General features: G+C 39.5%; 2 protein-coding genes across 4 annotated transcripts in view; one reads left to right on the top strand and one right to left on the bottom strand.

The window, feature by feature from the left end:
• Window positions 1-10,373, top strand: part of LOC138006703 (myoferlin-like) — an 89,631-nt gene extending 79,258 nt beyond the window's left edge. For both annotated transcript variants that reach the window (XM_068853198.1, XM_068853197.1), the window contains exons 45-55: window positions 1-97; window positions 294-433; window positions 1,163-1,251; window positions 2,004-2,099; window positions 2,876-2,923; window positions 3,367-3,457; window positions 5,535-5,634; window positions 6,008-6,192; window positions 6,975-7,084; window positions 8,206-8,353; window positions 9,569-10,373. The exon at window positions 1-97 is cut by the window's left edge and continues 49 nt beyond it. In XM_068853198.1, the coding sequence (XP_068709299.1) occupies window positions 1-97; window positions 294-433; window positions 1,163-1,251; window positions 2,004-2,099; window positions 2,876-2,923; window positions 3,367-3,457; window positions 5,535-5,634; window positions 6,008-6,192; window positions 6,975-7,084; window positions 8,206-8,353; window positions 9,569-9,601 (1,137 nt within the window). In that variant the 3' untranslated portion in view covers window positions 9,602-10,373. The remainder of the gene's footprint in view (window positions 98-293; window positions 434-1,162; window positions 1,252-2,003; window positions 2,100-2,875; window positions 2,924-3,366; window positions 3,458-5,534; window positions 5,635-6,007; window positions 6,193-6,974; window positions 7,085-8,205; window positions 8,354-9,568) is intronic.
• Window positions 10,150-17,500, bottom strand: part of LOC138006701 (myoferlin-like) — a 65,600-nt gene continuing 58,249 nt past the window's right edge. For both annotated transcript variants that reach the window (XM_068853188.1, XM_068853189.1), the window contains exons 55-61: window positions 16,827-16,874; window positions 15,370-15,460; window positions 13,585-13,684; window positions 12,943-13,112; window positions 12,242-12,351; window positions 11,590-11,737; window positions 10,150-10,547 (exon numbers count right to left, since the gene is read on the bottom strand). In XM_068853188.1, coding sequence (XP_068709289.1) covers window positions 10,515-10,547; window positions 11,590-11,737; window positions 12,242-12,351; window positions 12,943-13,112; window positions 13,585-13,684; window positions 15,370-15,460; window positions 16,827-16,874 — 700 coding nt within the window. In that variant the 3' untranslated portion in view covers window positions 10,150-10,514. The remainder of the gene's footprint in view (window positions 10,548-11,589; window positions 11,738-12,241; window positions 12,352-12,942; window positions 13,113-13,584; window positions 13,685-15,369; window positions 15,461-16,826; window positions 16,875-17,500) is intronic.

The raw sequence follows: 17,500 nt of genomic DNA, 5'->3' as shown, positions 1-17,500 counted from the left end.
GACAAGTACTGCGAGACAAACAATCACTCGAAACCGCGATTCATCGGCAACAACAGAGTCATTTTCAATGGAGATGAATTCTTTTTGGAGGACTTTGGTAAGTAGTTCTTTACACAATTGGCACACTTTCCATATTCCTTTGTAATATGGAAAAAATGTTAACCAGACCTTGACAGGGGCTTTTATAACTTGTCACCACGTGCCGCCTCACTCTGTTCATCAATGATCGCTTTTCATTACAGTGTTTGAAGACATCAAAACAACATTAATCAAATTTGATTTTGTCTTCACAGAGGGTGAAGTCACGATTAATCCTCACATGGGTCCCCCTGATCAGCGACTGGCTTTACATGTACTCAACAGCCTTCCGCTTGTTCCTGAACACGTGGAGACACGCCCACTGTACAATACACTTCAACCTGGAATAGAACAGGTTTGTTATGATCACCACAACGAATTTTTTGCGTTGTTTTTCCGTGCTCCAAGAAGCCTACAATATGGAGTCTGCATTCCCTTTAACTTACGTCGGATGCTGATTGCAATAAACCGAGCCTTTTTTTTTCAAAAATGGTTTTTCTCATTTTTACATTTCCCTCGAAAAGATCACTTTCCTTCCGCATTAGTGGCTTTTCCAATGCTTAGCTACAATCGGCGACAAAATTAGTTGAGACACTTGCCAACAGAGCACACTGGCAACGACACATTCATTGTTTGCAAAGAAAACTTGTCCAGAAAGTACGTTTCCGGGATACCCCTCCCTCCCCCACCCTAGTCCCGGGGGAGCGGGGGAGGGGGCCATTTGCGCCGCCGAGCTTGAAATCGACTCAAAAGGATAAGAGTGTCTCAACAATTTTGACGCCGATTTCTAGGTACAAATTACGTATGCAAGGGTTTTAAGTTTGGAATAGTGATAATGTTTGTGTTTTTGAAAACGTCAACTAGCGATTGAAAGCCCTTCGTCACGGTAAGATATAAAGTCATAATCATCCAATTAACTTAGCTGCCCTTTCTCGCCCGTTATCGGATAACATTCAATTTCCTTCAATTAGTTGTTAATGTTGCGGTTTTGTAAAATTGTTACTTATGTTTCCCCTCAATAATTACAGTGATGAAACATAAATAAAACTCGTTACTTGTCGTATATATTGTGTTTTTATCTTAGGGAAGGCTTCAAATGTGGGTTGACATTTTCCCGAAGACGTTTGGAGCTCCAGGGATGCCATTCGACGTTTCACCACGGGAACCTACCGAGTAAGTTGGCTTCTGATGTGTCGACTGATGAGTCGAAGAAGTACAATTTAGGTACTTTTGTAAGTTAAAATGTTGAACCATTCGGGAGATCTATGGGACAGATGATTTTCACTTGATCCTGGCATATTAACTATGATCCTGGTGATAATTGCCTGCCAACTGATGATATGATAAGCAGATAACCTCAACAAGTTCTCACACGTAGTTTGACATTGCGGAAAGTTCTTATCACCTGTAACTAATTATTTAACTATCTAACTGACTGACTGACTGAATAAATGAATGAATAAACGAATAAATAAATAAATTATTAAATAAATAAAATTTCCACTGGAAAAACTGGTAGTTACTTAATCCAAGATCTAGCAAGGGAGATAAACGGGTTTAATGCCGGTTTGACATCACCATCTACTTTGCATCGGGAAAATTCTTCTCTAATCTGAAACAGTGAGACAAAGTAGTTTCTGTGGAAGCTACTCTCTCATGGCTTACTTGGGAGTAAAAGAAAGTAAGGCATACTGCAGGTGAAAAAGAGCGTTAAAGCAAGAAAATATGCATCGGAGGTTTTGGGAGAATTAAGCACTATCCACAATATTATTAATGCTCCTCTTCATGGTTTGTGTTTGTAAAGTCTTGTGGAAGTGGACACAGCCCCAGTAATTATTATGCTACAGTTTCATGACCCACTATTAAAAACCGCTCGAAAAATGATTGCAGAAATTAACACTTGTTGCGTTTGCTCTCGTATTCAGTTACCAGCTTCGTGTTATCATCTGGAATACCAGTGACGTCGTCCTTGATGAAGTGTCAGTTATGGGTGAAGCGATGAGCGACATTTACGTCAAAGGGTAACTGAGTTTAGAGACTTAAACAAAAAGCCATTAGTCTTTTTTTCATGTTCCCTTTAGTTTGGTGCATCACAGGCAGCCTAAACTTTAAGATATATGCCCATCCTGGCCTGTAGATCACCTGTTTGGGCCTTGATCAATCGAATTCAAGGAATGGAGTTCTAGAACGCTTCTAAGAGAATTAAAAAAAAAAAAGATATGGGACGTAGGTTATCTTTTTTCCCGTGGTTTCCACGAATTTATTGATTGCCTTCTTGTGTAGACTAGAGTAGTACCTCTTGTCGCCCCATTTAAGGTAAGACATTTTTGGATTCTGGATTCTACAATGTGTATTCCGGATCCATTTCCTTAATTCTATATTCCTCCTCGATAGATTTCGGACTCCTGTTGTATGGAGCGTTTTCACTCATGTTTTCAGTTGCCATATTGGATTACTGAAACAAAAAAAAATAGTTGCATAATAATAGAGATCAATTCCCGGAGGATTAGTTTGGTACACCATCATGGCCGCCATTCCTTTGTTTTGGAACATCAACATGGCCGCCCTGACGTCATATGAAAACGCTCTATAAGTTGGTCATGATCAAAACTACTCGGCGATTTCTGTTATTTTATTACCTGTCTCCTGTTGCATAGAGCATACGAATGACGAAGGGCTAACTTCTGTTCCCACATTATTCCTTACGCGGTGGTTGATTTATCTTTATCAGCTGGTTTGAAAAAAACGTTTTCTCGTAGAGCGTAGCTAATTTGCGTGAAATTTCCTTATGTGACAGGTGGATATCAGGAATTGATAAACAAGAAAAAACTGATGTTCATTACAGGTAAAGAGAGTTCAAATAAATGTCTTTACCTTGGTTAGTTCTGCTAGAGACCACATACGGAAAGGGTTGAGAGAACGAATGAAAGTATGGCGCGTGCTTCTGACGAATTTTCTATTTCGTCAAGACAACGATTTGAACTGTTGAAAGGCATTCTCACCTGCGCAAATGAGCACGTTTGTAAGATAGTACGTAAGCCAACGCATACAGGCTGAGTGATTTGGGCTGAGGCATATCAGCGCTTGTTATACGAGTACTTTATTACCCTGTGCCGCCCCAAGAAACCGCCTTTTCGTACAAATCTTAGCATATAGGTATTTGTAATCATTATGTAATGGTTTACATTTCACCACTCTTTTAAATAGCTAAAGGTTTCCAATGAGAATAGCAGAATTTTGCCCCGTACAAGGCTCGGAAAAGCTTAATAAACAAGTGTTCATTTTCAGATCTTTAGATGGCACTGGAAATTTCAACTGGCGTTTTCTCTTTCCGTTTTTGTATATACCTGCTGAAAAAGTCATGGTAGTCAGAAAAAAGGTATGTCGTGATACTTACCACATGAGGCGTGTACACAGTTCGAGCGACGCGAAGGTTAATCATTATAAGCCGCAGAACAACGTCTACGCATAAGTATCAGTCCATTTCTTTGCATAACAAGTTAAACCAAAGACAACATTTATTGGGGAGCAGGGGTTGCTCAGTAGTGAGAGCACTGTACTTGCCCAACCAATGTGGCCCGGGTTCGATTCGCAGGCCTAGGTAGGCGTCATGCGTGGGTTAAGTTTGTTAGTTCTCTACTCTGCTGCAACAGGTTTTTATTCGGCTACTCTGGTGATTACTGTACAGCGGTGTCCCAGCCGTAAATACACTTGACATTTAAATAAAGTTCATCATCATCATCATCATTATGATTATTGTAGTTTACACATCTGGCCTCAGTTGTACAACGCTATCCACCGGATAAATCACTATCCAGTCACTGTGGATAAACACTAGCAAAACTAATTGAGTTATCCAGTGGATAGTGATTTATCCGGCAGATATATAGCGCTATCCATCGCTTGAACAACTGGGGCCTGTATGCTTATGATAAGAGAAGGCGGAAGGGTGCTTTCGCGTAACCTGATGGCCGTATACAAGAAAAACATATCCTCTAACTAATTTCACGCTAAAAATAAATAAATAATTAATTAATTTTACACTAAAACTCATCCACTAAAAATTAATTTAAGTAAAGCTATGATCCTCATAGCTTTACTTGATTTCATATCCCCAGTTCAATATATGATTCATTTCATACATCATTTCGTTCAAGAATTAATTTGCACATAAATAATTGCTGTATATACTGATAATTATACCCAAGCGGACTAAAACTAAATTACTTACAGATTGTTATTCTTTTATATAAAACTTCGGTATATATTACATAAAAATAAAAATAAAAATAAAATAAAAACTAAACCTCTGCTAGTGTGGTAACGCGCTCTGTTAGTGTTTTAAAATGGCGAGCAATTTTCAAGCTACTCGGCAATACGACTTTAACTCGTGACTTTGACAACCTCTTGTGTCTAGATCCAACGAGCGTCTGCACACAATCTTCTAGTTCCTCGGACCAACCCCCCAGAACAACGATTCCTATATTGCAGTGCTCGATCTTACTTCCCCAAATGCCATCTTAGCGGCCCATACTTTGCTGTCAAGTTTCTTCCTGCGATTATCGACCCACGGAAAACTCATCCGTACTGCTCGCATTGTCTTTTCCTGATGGTCAACGAACCTCGCATCCATCCTGTTAACCTTGACAAAACCATGTTCGGCAAACACCGGCACATCCTAGTAAGCCTGCGATTCGGATGATTCGTGCGGTGGTGTAGGAACACCAGGCGAGTACCACGGGGGCACGGAATCTACCAGCTTGAGTTCTTTACACATTTCCAAAAAGAGGACCTTCAATGCACCATTATGGCTCTCTAGGTATTTAGATTGAGCTTATTATGCAGCAGTCACAACTTTTGTATGCTATATACAATTAATTTTGCGCGTGAGCGTAGCCCGCTGACTATAGTGAAAACTTAGTATAATAATATAAACTTAAAAGTTTAAATTAAATATAAAAATTAGCACTAGAAAAATTGATAAACTATATAGGATCTCTAAAATCTAAAATGGCAGTTATAAAATATTTAAAATTCTCTCAAATATATACTGTAACTGATTCGGCTTTCAATATTTTCCTTGATGATTAATGGACCGGTAAATATTGAAGGAAGGAAGTTAATAAATGGAGAGCGTTTTCACTGTTCATGCTACAACTTTAAAAGTGCGAGAGATGTTTAATGTTCCCGAGATTACAGCCTTCTGCATGTTATACGTCCATTATGATATTGTATTGTTTCACTTCATAATAATAATAATAATAATAATAATAATAATAATAATAATAATAATAATAATAATAATAATATTATTATTATTATTATTATTATTATTATTATTATTATTGTTATTATTATTGACACCTTCATGTTATATGTTTGAAGCCTCTTAGAAAGTTTGATGTTCTTCTAGCCAGGGTGCCACGTTGAAAAACGTAAAATTGTTGTCATTTTAGGCACATGTATGGAGTCTGGACATCAGAGAGCAGAGGTTGCCACCCAAGTTTATTGTTCAGATCTGGGACAATGACCTGTTTTCACCGGACGACTTTCTTGGTGAGGGTGTGATTCATTTCTTAATGATGCTATGTAGCACATTTGTGATATTCTAAGCGAAAGATAATCGCAGTGAACGAAGCAACTTGACCATTTCAGACTCGAACACTTGCTCTACCAAATAAGGGAATCTTTGTTGAAATCATAGTTTACATTATGTTTAATTAACATGCGAGTTTGCTCACAGAAGCCACCATGCTATTTACTTGCTAAACTTCCAATTTTTAACCTTTTAGCTTTGATAACGGGTAAGTTATTAGCCATCAAAAAATCATAAATTCTTGAGTGGCAAAAACGCTAATAAAAGTACAAGCTGTGTTGTCATTTGTGACAATCCTAAGCTTAAAGTCTGCTGACTTCTATCCTTTCGCAGGTCAATTGGAATTAAACTTGAGCAAATTGCCACGACCAGCTAAAAATGCAAGGAATTGCGGCTTGCACCAGATGCCCCCGCAAGGAACAGAGAGGCGAAAGAAGAAAGTAGAGATGGTATCCCTGTTCGATTTAAAGCGAATCTATGGCTGGTGGCCTGCTGTCGACGGTGAACAAACACTGGCGGTATGTTACTTTGTATTTCTTGTGAGAAATAATGAATGCACTTTCGAGAACGGGCCTTGTCATTATAAAGAAACCTGAATAGCCCGTTCTTTAATCGTATATTTCACCTTTGACTATCTATTTTTTTAGCACCTAGTTGTACAGCATCGTACAGCATATGTAAAGCGCCCTCCAGAACCAATAATAAGATGAGACCACTGTGGAAGGTGGTTTACCTTGAAGTCACGCAAAAAGATCCGTTTTGAATGTGCCAAAACTCAAATCTCCGCTGGAGAGACTCGAGCACAAAACTGTTCTCTTTGGCCACTTTCGATATATGAAAATTCAGCTTGAAAGAGAGGTTCGGACGACAAAGACAAAGGAAAGTGGATGATATTTTAAAATATTTCACATTGCAACTTGTTTCTATTGTTTTTGTCCTCTGTATCTCACTATCAAGGTGAATATTGATATTTCGAAAAGGCCCCATTGAGCGGTTACCCAGAGTGAGCGATGAAAATGAATGAGCCATCGTGGGCTCAATAGTGATTCACCGTTTCAGCGCATTTGGGTGATAAATCTCCCTCGATTACCCAACCTAATAGATTTATCCATAATTACTATTATTTCCGTAACGTTTCCCAATCTATGGATTGAATCAAGAAGAATCGATTATTTGAACGTAAGCTGTGTTTTTCTCTTCGAAGCAACATAAAACCAAGCAGCTCACATGGTTACCCAAGTGATGACAACGGTAATTTGTAGTTCTTCATGATCGGGTTCCACGTGCTTTATATTTGTAGGGCAAACTGGAGATGACCCTAGAGCTTTTGACGAAACAAGAATGTGATGAGAAACCGGCTGGGAAAGGACGCGAAGACCCCAACCAGAACCCCACACTAGATCCCCCAAAGTGAGTATAAGGCCTTTTTTGGATTACCAGTTTAGCGGTCTCAATTCCTTCAATTTGACTGCTGTTGATTGTGGCCTCCGTAGGTCACTCAAGTTTAGAAGATTCTATCATAGTTGATCATTCATGCTGAATGAGTGATATGCGAGTCTTATCCGAGAAGACTTATTCTTACCATTCGAAGATTAAAATCTCAGTGGAGAAACTACAGAAACTCGGAATCAGTTTCGAATCGAATCCGAACCAACAACCTCTTCGACGTAGGTTCAGGGGCAATCTCGACTGAGCCAGCTGATTTATTATAAGGCTTCTAGTTTTCAGTTTCAATCAATTGCGATTTAATTTTAGTGTGAGGGGCCGCTAACATTGGACAACTTGCCGCTTGAATAAATGATCAGCTAGGGGTCGGGAAAAGCTTTTTAAACAGAAGGAAGCTTAGGCAAAGGCAGATGCACAAACTGAGACTGCTCATTCTCGGGCTGCGTTCAAACCTTAGGCTTTCCATCGAGCAAAAAGAGGCAGTATGTGCTACCATGTACAATACTTTTTTTATCAAACAGTTATAGGCCATTTTACAGTTGTTTGCTCAGTGATCTAGCCTATCGATGGCTGCGAGGCTGCCGATAACCTTGTATTGATATACAGACCTCACTGCTTTCATTATCTAAATTGTGTTGTTTCAATTCTAATTAGTCTACATTAACATTAGCAAAGCGCAAAGGTTTGTATCAAAGCAGGGTCACTGGCAGCCTCGCTTCCATTCTCAGGTCCGGTAACTTAGCTAAAAATAAAAAGTAAATTCTCTGTTTACGAGCCAGAAGGCCCATCAGGCCGGCACTTATCTCCGGTTTCATTAGCATGAAGCGACTAGGAGTATTTCTACTCTCCCCTGGATGGGATGCTAGTCGATCGCAGGGTTAGCCCCATTTATACACCTGGGTGGAGAGAGGCACCGTGAGAGTAAAGTGTCTTGCCCAAGAACACAACACGATGTCCCCAGGCGGGACCCCAACCCGGGCCACTCGATCCGGAGTCGAGCGCACTAACCATGAGGCCACTGCGCCTCCCACAGGTAACTTAGCTACAACTGTAAAATGGTCTATTTGTGCTTTTTTATTTTATAGTCGACCTGCGACATCCTTTGCTTGGTTTTCATCTCCCTTTAAGAGCTTGCGGTACATCCTATGGCGCCGCTTCAAATGGAAGATTTTAACATTCTTGATAATTGTGTTACTTGTTGCTTTGGTGGTTCTGTTTGTCTACGCAGCGCCGGTAAGATTTTACTTCGTTATAACTGTTATTAACCAGAGAAATAACTTTGATTCAGGTTTTGCGACAAAATGAACTGAAAATCGCCGTTATTTTTACTAAAGGTAAAGCGATCTTTATCAAAACTAAAAAGGTGTCTTGTTAGTTAGGACATAGTATAAACAAGGACACTAAGGTGCTCAAAACAGATTCAACAATTTAGAGGGAATATCTTATAAGAAGGATTAACTCTACACTGTTCACGTAACAGCAACGTTATTGTACCAAATGGGGCACCAATAATTGCTTACCAAGATGCACTTATTAATTTGACGTAATAGGTTATCTCAAAATGCCATACACTGACGATTTTGTCTTTAAACGCTTATATCTCAAAAACGAACTCGGTGACCCCTAAGTGATTGGCAGGCCAATATGCGAAGTTAACAAGTTTCTCCGCAGAGGATTCAGAGCTACCTTAAAAATTCCAGTTGTGAAGGTGGCTATAAATCCGCTCCAGAAAATCTGTTGACTCTGCAGAGAGTTTGCATGTCTGAGCAATCATTAGTGTCTCATAGATGGTACCATAACTTCCGTGTATACGGCCAGAACTGCTGAAAATTAAATTGACCAATCAGAATTCAGTGAGCGGGAAAAACTGTGCTATCTGACGTCACGTCAATTGTTCACAATAAAAGGGCCAGAAAACAATTTAAAAGATTTGTGGCAAACTTTTTGTCAACAAACTTTGGCGCCAAAACTGGGCTGCCGTTGTGCGGCGATTCGAACGTCAGCTCTTGTGCTTTTCCTAACTGTTTTAAGACGAATTCAGTCTGGTATCTTCGAATCAAGTGCAAGAAGACGTCAAAACTGTATTGATGATGTATTTGTGTTAACTTCGCGAAAAAAAGACTTAAGTGGCGTCCTTTCGACAAGGTAGATCGACAACAACGCCGTTTACGCACGGGGAGGATACCCGAACTCGAGTGAGCGGCGGATATCGAGCCTAAGAAATGCACCGTTTCCGGTGAAAAATTATTGACAGGATAGCACAGTTTTGACTGCCGCGCGCTGCGGGAGCGGGTTCCGTATGCACGGTTTCAATTGCCGTAACGTAAAACAGTTGGTAGATTCAATCCTTCCAAAAAGTACAGTTTGTAAACTGATTTGAGTCTCCTTAACAAAGATCTCTGTGTGCTAGTACCAAGGTGCTTATGTTGTGCTTTGTTTTGTTTTCAGGGTTACACTGTAAAGAAACTGTTGGGTGCTTGAAGAGAATTCCCTCTCGGACTTTTCACCTCCGCCTTGTGCAAATCATTCTGCAAAAATTCCTGCTGTTTGAAAGAAGTGACAAAAGGTCTCCTTTCGCGTATTGTTTACGTAAAGCTACGCGTTCTTGGAAACGTTGGCAAAACCTAATCCCATGCGCATTTTTAAATTCGATTGAAATTCTTTTCCAAAGCGAATAAAAGCACGAGAATTTTCATGGATACTGTTATTTTTATAAAACAATGAAAGCTACTTTGAATTTTGAATTTTTTGACATGCAATAAGCTAAGGTGTAAACAGATTACCTTTCGTTGTTGTTACACCTTCAACAAATAACCTTAATGACTATAGAGCGTTTAGCAGAAAGTTAGTCACTACCTCCTAAAACGTTATTAGTCTTGTTTTGGAGATGCATAAATTGAGTTTTCACGACTGAACACACAAAATGAATTTACTTGCAGATACAGATTTTCTTAGACCAAACATGCAGTTAGTTAGCTAAGAGTGAAGGAAAGAAATACAACGTTGCAATGCAGCAAACATACGGAACGTTTTTAAAATACTATTCAATTTTATTGAGCAGATACTTGCGTCTTAGTTACTTGTATGATGACAAAATCATTTTGAATTCATACCGGTTTCCTTCGAGCTGAAGACGAGAACGAAAATTTCACCACAAAGATTCAAGTACACAACTACCTAGCAATATTTTAATCCTACTGAATTGAATACTGAAGAAAAAAAAATCAACCAATAAAGAACAGTCAAGAAGTTACTTCTCAAAGAATTTTTTTTCCCAAAATTCGTGACTTTCAGTCTTTTAATTTGTTACGAGATAGCCCAAATGGTATTAACTAAAGAAACTGATGACCATGTGAATGCTGTGTCCTCCATTAGCAAAGCTGGTGGGTTGTTTTCAAACGTTAAAAATCTTCTTTACGGTATAGCCCTGCAATAATAGAAAATACACAAACATATCGTATAAGTTTCCATCATGAGGCTAACATTGGACTCATCATCATGATCGTGTTTTTCCTATTTCCAGTTGTCCACTCTCTATGGCAATCTCTTCACTCGACGGTGGAAGCGTTGTCTGTTTCAGACACGACTGCTAATCCTATCCGCTGGACATTCATTTCCATCAAATAATCTTTTTACAGTCATGTGCTTAGTTTCCTGGTGTTGACCTTGTTATGATACAGCCCAACCTGCCTGTTAATGATGTTGTTCTCATGCAAATTAGTTGGAATTTACATAATGAAAGGAATAACGTTTCTATCAAAACAAGGTCATCTCTAGTCTCACTTTCATTCACAGGCCAGGTAACTAAGCACATAACTGTAAAATGGACTACATCTATGACCAAACCTTTTTTTTCTTGAAAGATATATTGAGCAAAAACTGCTCCTATAGTTTACTGCTGTCCATTCTGCAAATGTCTGCAATGCCTTTATTGTTAAAGTTTGCAATAAGCGCCCACAAGGAGTATCGATTATCCTCTCACAAGGTCTCGGTTTTCTTGTCTTAATAGCTCGGAATATCACGTTTTAAGTAGTCCCTTTATTATATGCTCAGATGCAACCTTTTACTTGGCTTGAGATAGCGGCTATTCGCTGGTTGATTAAAGAAAGACTCATTTAATCGTTCTAGGTACTGTTTACAATATACAGTCGTGGGAATACTTGATTTGAATATAAACCCGTTTGAAGGAGAGCACTCTTTCACAGGGTTCTGGATTCGTGACGAACCCTTTTTATGCTACATTCATGTTTTGTGGTTAAACTCAAAATGCTGTGAATAGTTACCAACCGGGAAGTTTTTGCTTTAATGTAAACGTAGTCTCTGACAATTTTCCCGATTGGAGATGTTGGCAACAAGACAGCGCCAAGGTTACGATCATCTCAAAAGATACGTGAACGCAACGATCACTCCTACAATGTTTCTTTGAAACAAAACTGACACAAGCAATTAACTCGTTACTGAGTACTTACCGGCATAGCATAAACAAAGAGAACAACGAGTAGAGCGACAATAATTATTATCAGCAGGAGAAGAAGAATCCATTTGTATCGCCTCCAGATGATGTAGCGAAGGGTTTTGAACGGTGACGTAAACCACAAGAAGGACGTTGCTGGGCGGCTAGAAAAGGATCAGTAAGCATAAGTTCGTTGCACAGAAAGGCCCTTACTAACCCTTAACATTTATTGGTTTGAAACAAAGTTTGTTGTTGGTTAATACAGCAAAAGCAAAAAAGAGTGATGATGCATCACGAGTCCGCTTTAGATCTTTTGATTCTGTTCCGATCCAACAAAGTTCAAGAAGGTCGATAAACAAGAATTATTAACTTCGCCAACCAATGTGCAACGACTTCGATTACGCCACATGTCGATGAATTTGAAAGGAACTGGCTTTCCTGAAATACTAAGCTCGGTTTGGGAAAATGATCATTTAAATTTGGGAGGTGCTTGATGTTCACTCCTGGTCTGCAAGTTTTCGTTTAACTTTTTAAAGTCGATCTGGTGCGCTTAGCAAGACGACTTCTCTAAAGAAACTCGACGTATGTTAATGCGACACTTTAACGAATACCTCCAAAGATTCGGTATTACAAACAGATATTTACAAATGACCAATAACGACACTTACTTTGGTTCCTCCAATACAGGATGTTGATTGGGCTCATCCCGTCCCTGTCCCGCGGGTTTAGCCGCAGCTTCATAACCGGCTAGCAATTCCAAGGTCATCTCAACTTTACCCTAAAGAGGTTTTAATGATCAATAATGGTCTTTGGTGAGCTTCCTTGAAATTATGAAAAAAAAAGCCATCTTGATTATTGGTTTAGCCACCATAAAAAAGCAACTACAACACAGAGAAAATCTTACTTTAATATTAAGGGCTCTTTCGCGTGACGTGACCCATTCTTTTTCATAGACCAACCAGACGTTCATTGGCTGTTGCAACAGGCATTTCTTTGGTACGGGGGTTGACAAATTTGACTATTCAATAAAATTTGATGCACGCCAGTGTTTACAAATAGCGAACATTGTTTAAGGCCAATAGACGAGTCAGTGATGGAAAATGTTAAGAAGTCAAGCATGGCTGAACTTCCTGGATGAAACCTATCGGCAAGTTACTCAAACAACAAGTCAAACAGACTGGAGTCTATCTGCATGGCTGAATATATAATTAAAAGGATTTCAACATTATCAAGATGTTCATGAAAGTAAGGTTTCTTATTCTAACGAACGACATGATTATATGAAATGCCGAATCATATATTGAACTGCGGATATGTATCTGCGAGGATCAGGCATATCTTCATTTGATTTCTTACTTTGTTAGCCTACCTGAACTTCTGGAACTCCAGGCTTGTAACAGGCCCACCAGCCTTGGGCGCTTTTCTGTGCAAACAGGTTAAACGTTTTGCCATTCAAACCAGGATCTTTCTTGGCGTTACCACAATGATCAGGATCTGCGCATGGTTTGGGTAAATCCGTCAAATCTAACTCCAGCTGGCCTGTTGAGGAAAAAATGTTGAATTTTATGTTCTCAGTTGTCTAAATTATTCTGTTAGATGTAAGCACGACCAAGTCATTTGTAACTAATTAAGTTACTGTCAGGGATTTTTGACTTTCTAAAGAAGCGTCATTCGAGATCAGCTCAGCTGGCTGGGTTTAAAACGCAATTCTCTTGTTCTTTAGTACTGAAGGGTGAAAAATGAACCGGCGATTATTTAAGACAAAATTTACGAGATCAAGTTGAAGAATCAGAAATTTAATTGAACAAATGACCGTTATGCAATTTGTTGACCTTAAATGAAAGTAACCTTTCTATTAAAAATACTGTATCAAAATAACACCCGATCCAAGGAGACTTAAATAGTAAATAAATATTGTAAGCACAGGTATACACAACCCGCATGCCAGAGATGGATAGAAAGACGAAAAAGTGACGTGAACAAAAACGAGAAACGCAACAATATAGTATACCTATGAAGTCGTCACTTGAGAAGATGTCGTTCTCCCATATCTGTATTTTCAGTTTTGGCGATGCTTTCTCCTCAGTTTCATCCAGGCTCCAAAAATGTTCCTGGGGGATAGAACGCAATAACAAAAAGAGATGTCGCTTTTGAAGCTGGGGTTAAATTTTCCAAGTTATAGCAATATTAGGGCCGTTTATACGAGAGAAAATAAGCCGCGGTTAACTCTGGCCGCGGCTTACGTAAGCCGCGAACACCCCGTATAAATGCTACGAAATCTATGTTCACGGCTTTCTCAAGCCGCGTCTTATCCTGGCCTGGGAGTTTATACTCGTATACGGCTTACGTAAGCCGCGGCCAGAGTTAGCCGCGGCTTATTTTCTCTCGTTTAAACGGCCCTATTGTTCAATTCCGGTCGGCTGTGGTGGGATATAAAGGAGTGTGCTGATCTCACTCCCAGGTAATATCGCGGCTAATAAATATTACACAGTTAGACTACTCAGTGCAATTCTGCTTCAGAAAAACTTTCGCAGAATTCTGGGAAACGGTGTAATTCACCGATTTATCACAACTCTGGTGCTTGAGCAAGGGATGCGTCAAAACGAGTTGAATTCTACCAACATAAACACGGGAAGTTTGTTTTGTACTATTTCTTCTTACCCTCAGGACTTCAATTAATAATCAAGTTACGTAATTCAATAATAATTGCAATCTGTTGGTTGGTGTTACCAGCCGAATAGGCCATTGCCGAGTTCATGTCTGCCTCCTCTTGGAAGCGAGTCTAAGTGCGATGTTTTTCTTACGGAAATTAGTTTTCATATTTAAAGTAGAACTAATTACCATCACAAAAAAGTCGCACTTAGACTCTCTTTGAAGAGGACACAGACATGAACTCGGAAATTGCCTATAGCTTCGGACCTTGAAAGTTGCGGTTATTATTAACACCTCAATCAATCAACAGTGAACTTTCAATATACTAGTTCAGCTTGATAACGCGACTAAAGACAAACACATTTATGTCCAGAAATGCACGTAATTAGACGGAACTTTGACTCTAAGTCTCCAGACATTTCAGATCTTTAAAAAGCGAAGTTAATTTCTCAACCTATTTCAAACTAAAAATTGACCTCGTAAGAAAATTCAAAAGTTGGGAATCAGTTGAAGAAGAAATCGTTGTTTTGAATCAGATTGATTTGAAAACCAGGCTCGCAAAAGTCTGAGCACGACTTTCGCGTCCAGCATTTCACGATTTTATTTAAGCCTCGTTTTCACTAGCGACGCAAGCACAAAGCGCAAGCACAAACGCAAGAACAAGAGCGCTTACTTCGCCATGAAAACGGCCATGACGCAAGCAGAAGCACAAGCTATAGGATCGATTTTTCCTTATCCTTGTGCTTGCCCTTATGCTTGCGTTCGCTTGCGTTGTGTGAAAACGGAAAGTAACGCAAGCACAACGCAAGCCGTGATGTTCGTCCAACGAAAAAGACCCCTTCCAAATTCCACTCGCAGCGCCGCGTTGTAAGAGAGAACATGCAACAGGTCAATCTTTGTCTCTGCTGCGTCGTGTGCTTGTGTTTGCGTTATGGTTGGGTTATGCTTGGGTCGCTAGTGATTTTGTTCATTTGGTTGTCGGGCGCAAAATTGAACAACGCGAGTAGATCTGACAAATGGAATAACTCTATGTACTAGAACAGGGAAATGAGCATCGTCGTTACTTTGGAATTTATAGCCTGAATATAATGTGCCCCAGGTTTAGTAGCTTTTTAGAGAAATGAAAGCATCTTGTAAAGGTTACCTTCCTCCTGACCACTACTTTCTTCTCGATTGGCATATAATCGAACGGAAACACCATACGCCAGTTGAAGTTGCCATCACCATCCATAGACCTGATTAAGGAAAAAGAAAATGGGTGAGTTAAGTCTTGGTTACTTCAAAGACAAAATTTTATTTTGAAAATGAAGCTTCTTTTATTTACATTAGCAGTAATGCTTCATTTACGTCGACTTTGATTCACTGGTTGTGGGAATGGTGCACTTTCTGGGATAGTTCCGTGGTTAGCTTGAAGTCCTCGCCTTGGGTAAATTACACCCAGTACGGAACTGTTTTCCAAAAAAAATTCATGTTCTACTATCAAACTTTTTTTCTTCTTCAAATATGTTCTTTATTAGACTGTTCTTAGCAAATCACCGTGCTCGTTTGAGACAAAAGGAGCATTTTTTTCGCTATCGGGTTTAGTTTGAGCGAAATCTCTTACGTTTTGTATGCGCACGTGCTCATGTGGGCGAGCTAATGACGCGAAAATCGTGCGCAGTAGGGATGCGCAATGCAATACTAAGGAATTACCTTAAGAAACCACAACTGCTACGACGAAGAAAACGTCACTTCAAACTATTAGTTTGAGCTATTCACGATGTTTCCATCTTGTTTATGTTGTACAATATGGGCGAAGTATGCTACAACCAATTGGTCATTTTACGTTATTAGGGAGTTCAAACAAAGACGACGGCTACGGAAACGAAAACGTTAGTCCAAAATATAATTTAGCGTTATCACAAGTATTTCGTGAATATTCCGTCTTGTTCGCCTCGTACAATACAGGCGAACTATCCTGTCACTGGATGGGTAAGGACGGTTTTTAAGTCAAAACTGAAAATTACTTTTTCATTGTTATATGCTCACGTTGTCGTCAAAACCTAAAATTTGGTGTTTCCACGTTGTCGTTTTGTGGAGTATGGCAGAGAAATCGAAATCGTCGTCTTTGCGTAAAGTGTCTATTGTTTTGACGAGTACGGGAGAGAAATGTACAAAAATGCGCGCCGCACGTGCAGCACGATCATTTTGGTTCTTTCAACCAATAATATTACTGCTTTTTTGGCGTTGTCTTTGCCGTGGCCGTCGTCGTTTCTTAAACTCCACACTTAGCAAGCGGAGGAGGCGGCTGAAGTTAAGGCTAACGTTTCAGCCAACAAATGTCAAGTTCAGCTTTGCGTTTTCTGTAAAATTTTTGAATTTCATTGACTAATGCGATTTTCAAGGCAGGAGAAAGTTTTGTAAAATGGCTGCCGAGATCACTGATGAACACTGACCTTTCTGATGTGTTGTAACTTCTTGCTGTTACGGGCTTTTTTCGCCTGGCGGCCATTTTGAGTCCCGAGGGACGGAAAACGTTAATTGCCTTTGAGCAGCAAGGCCGCCAGGCGACAAAGATTCATTGCTCTGGTTTCTTTATTAATGCATCTCCCCTCATCTTACCTGTAATGAGTGTCAGTCTTTTGCTTGTCGTTAACAACATCGATCCACCTGAAAAAAATAGATTTTACTGTAACCGTCGCTAACTGGCTAATTTTTATCATCAATTAGAGTAAAAACAGATACAATTTTAATTTATGCAAAAATCTGTGCAACTGCCGAACTGCCAAATATTTAACCAATCACATTCTATTGACTGTTGTAAGTAGCCAATCAGAAAAGCGAGAAAAGCTCTTGACAATGTTCGCGTCAATTTGAATAACATTCATGCTTACGGCTGTTAACTGCATCTTTCCCCTCATTTTAACCCTGTAATTAACTGCGGCTCGTGATTTCGCCAACCACTTAGACAACGTTATGACGCAATTTATCATCAATAAGAGGCCGGACATACGCATAGAAAACAGACGTCAATTTGGTAATGTTGATAATTATTAATTTTGGTAATTACTTTTTTCCGTGTTTCCATAGGCCTCATCTAAACACAAGGGGAGTTGGGAGAATTCGAGACATAATGCAAACCCGAGACGCAGTCGAAGTAGTAATCTTCTAGTATTTTAATGATAGAATACCAGTCCTGGATTTTCACTTAAGCCGTGTTCACATTAGACCTCGATTATGATCGAATTATAATCGAATTAAATATGAAATGGGTTCACATCAACTAATTGCAGTCC

Source organism: Montipora foliosa, chromosome 6, assembly GCF_036669935.1.
Source record: "Montipora foliosa isolate CH-2021 chromosome 6, ASM3666993v2, whole genome shotgun sequence".
In the NCBI taxonomy this organism is placed as follows: Eukaryota; Metazoa; Cnidaria; class Anthozoa; order Scleractinia; family Acroporidae; genus Montipora; species Montipora foliosa.
Note: the sequence above shows the minus strand (reverse complement) of the source record. Positions and strands in the feature narration are given on the sequence as shown.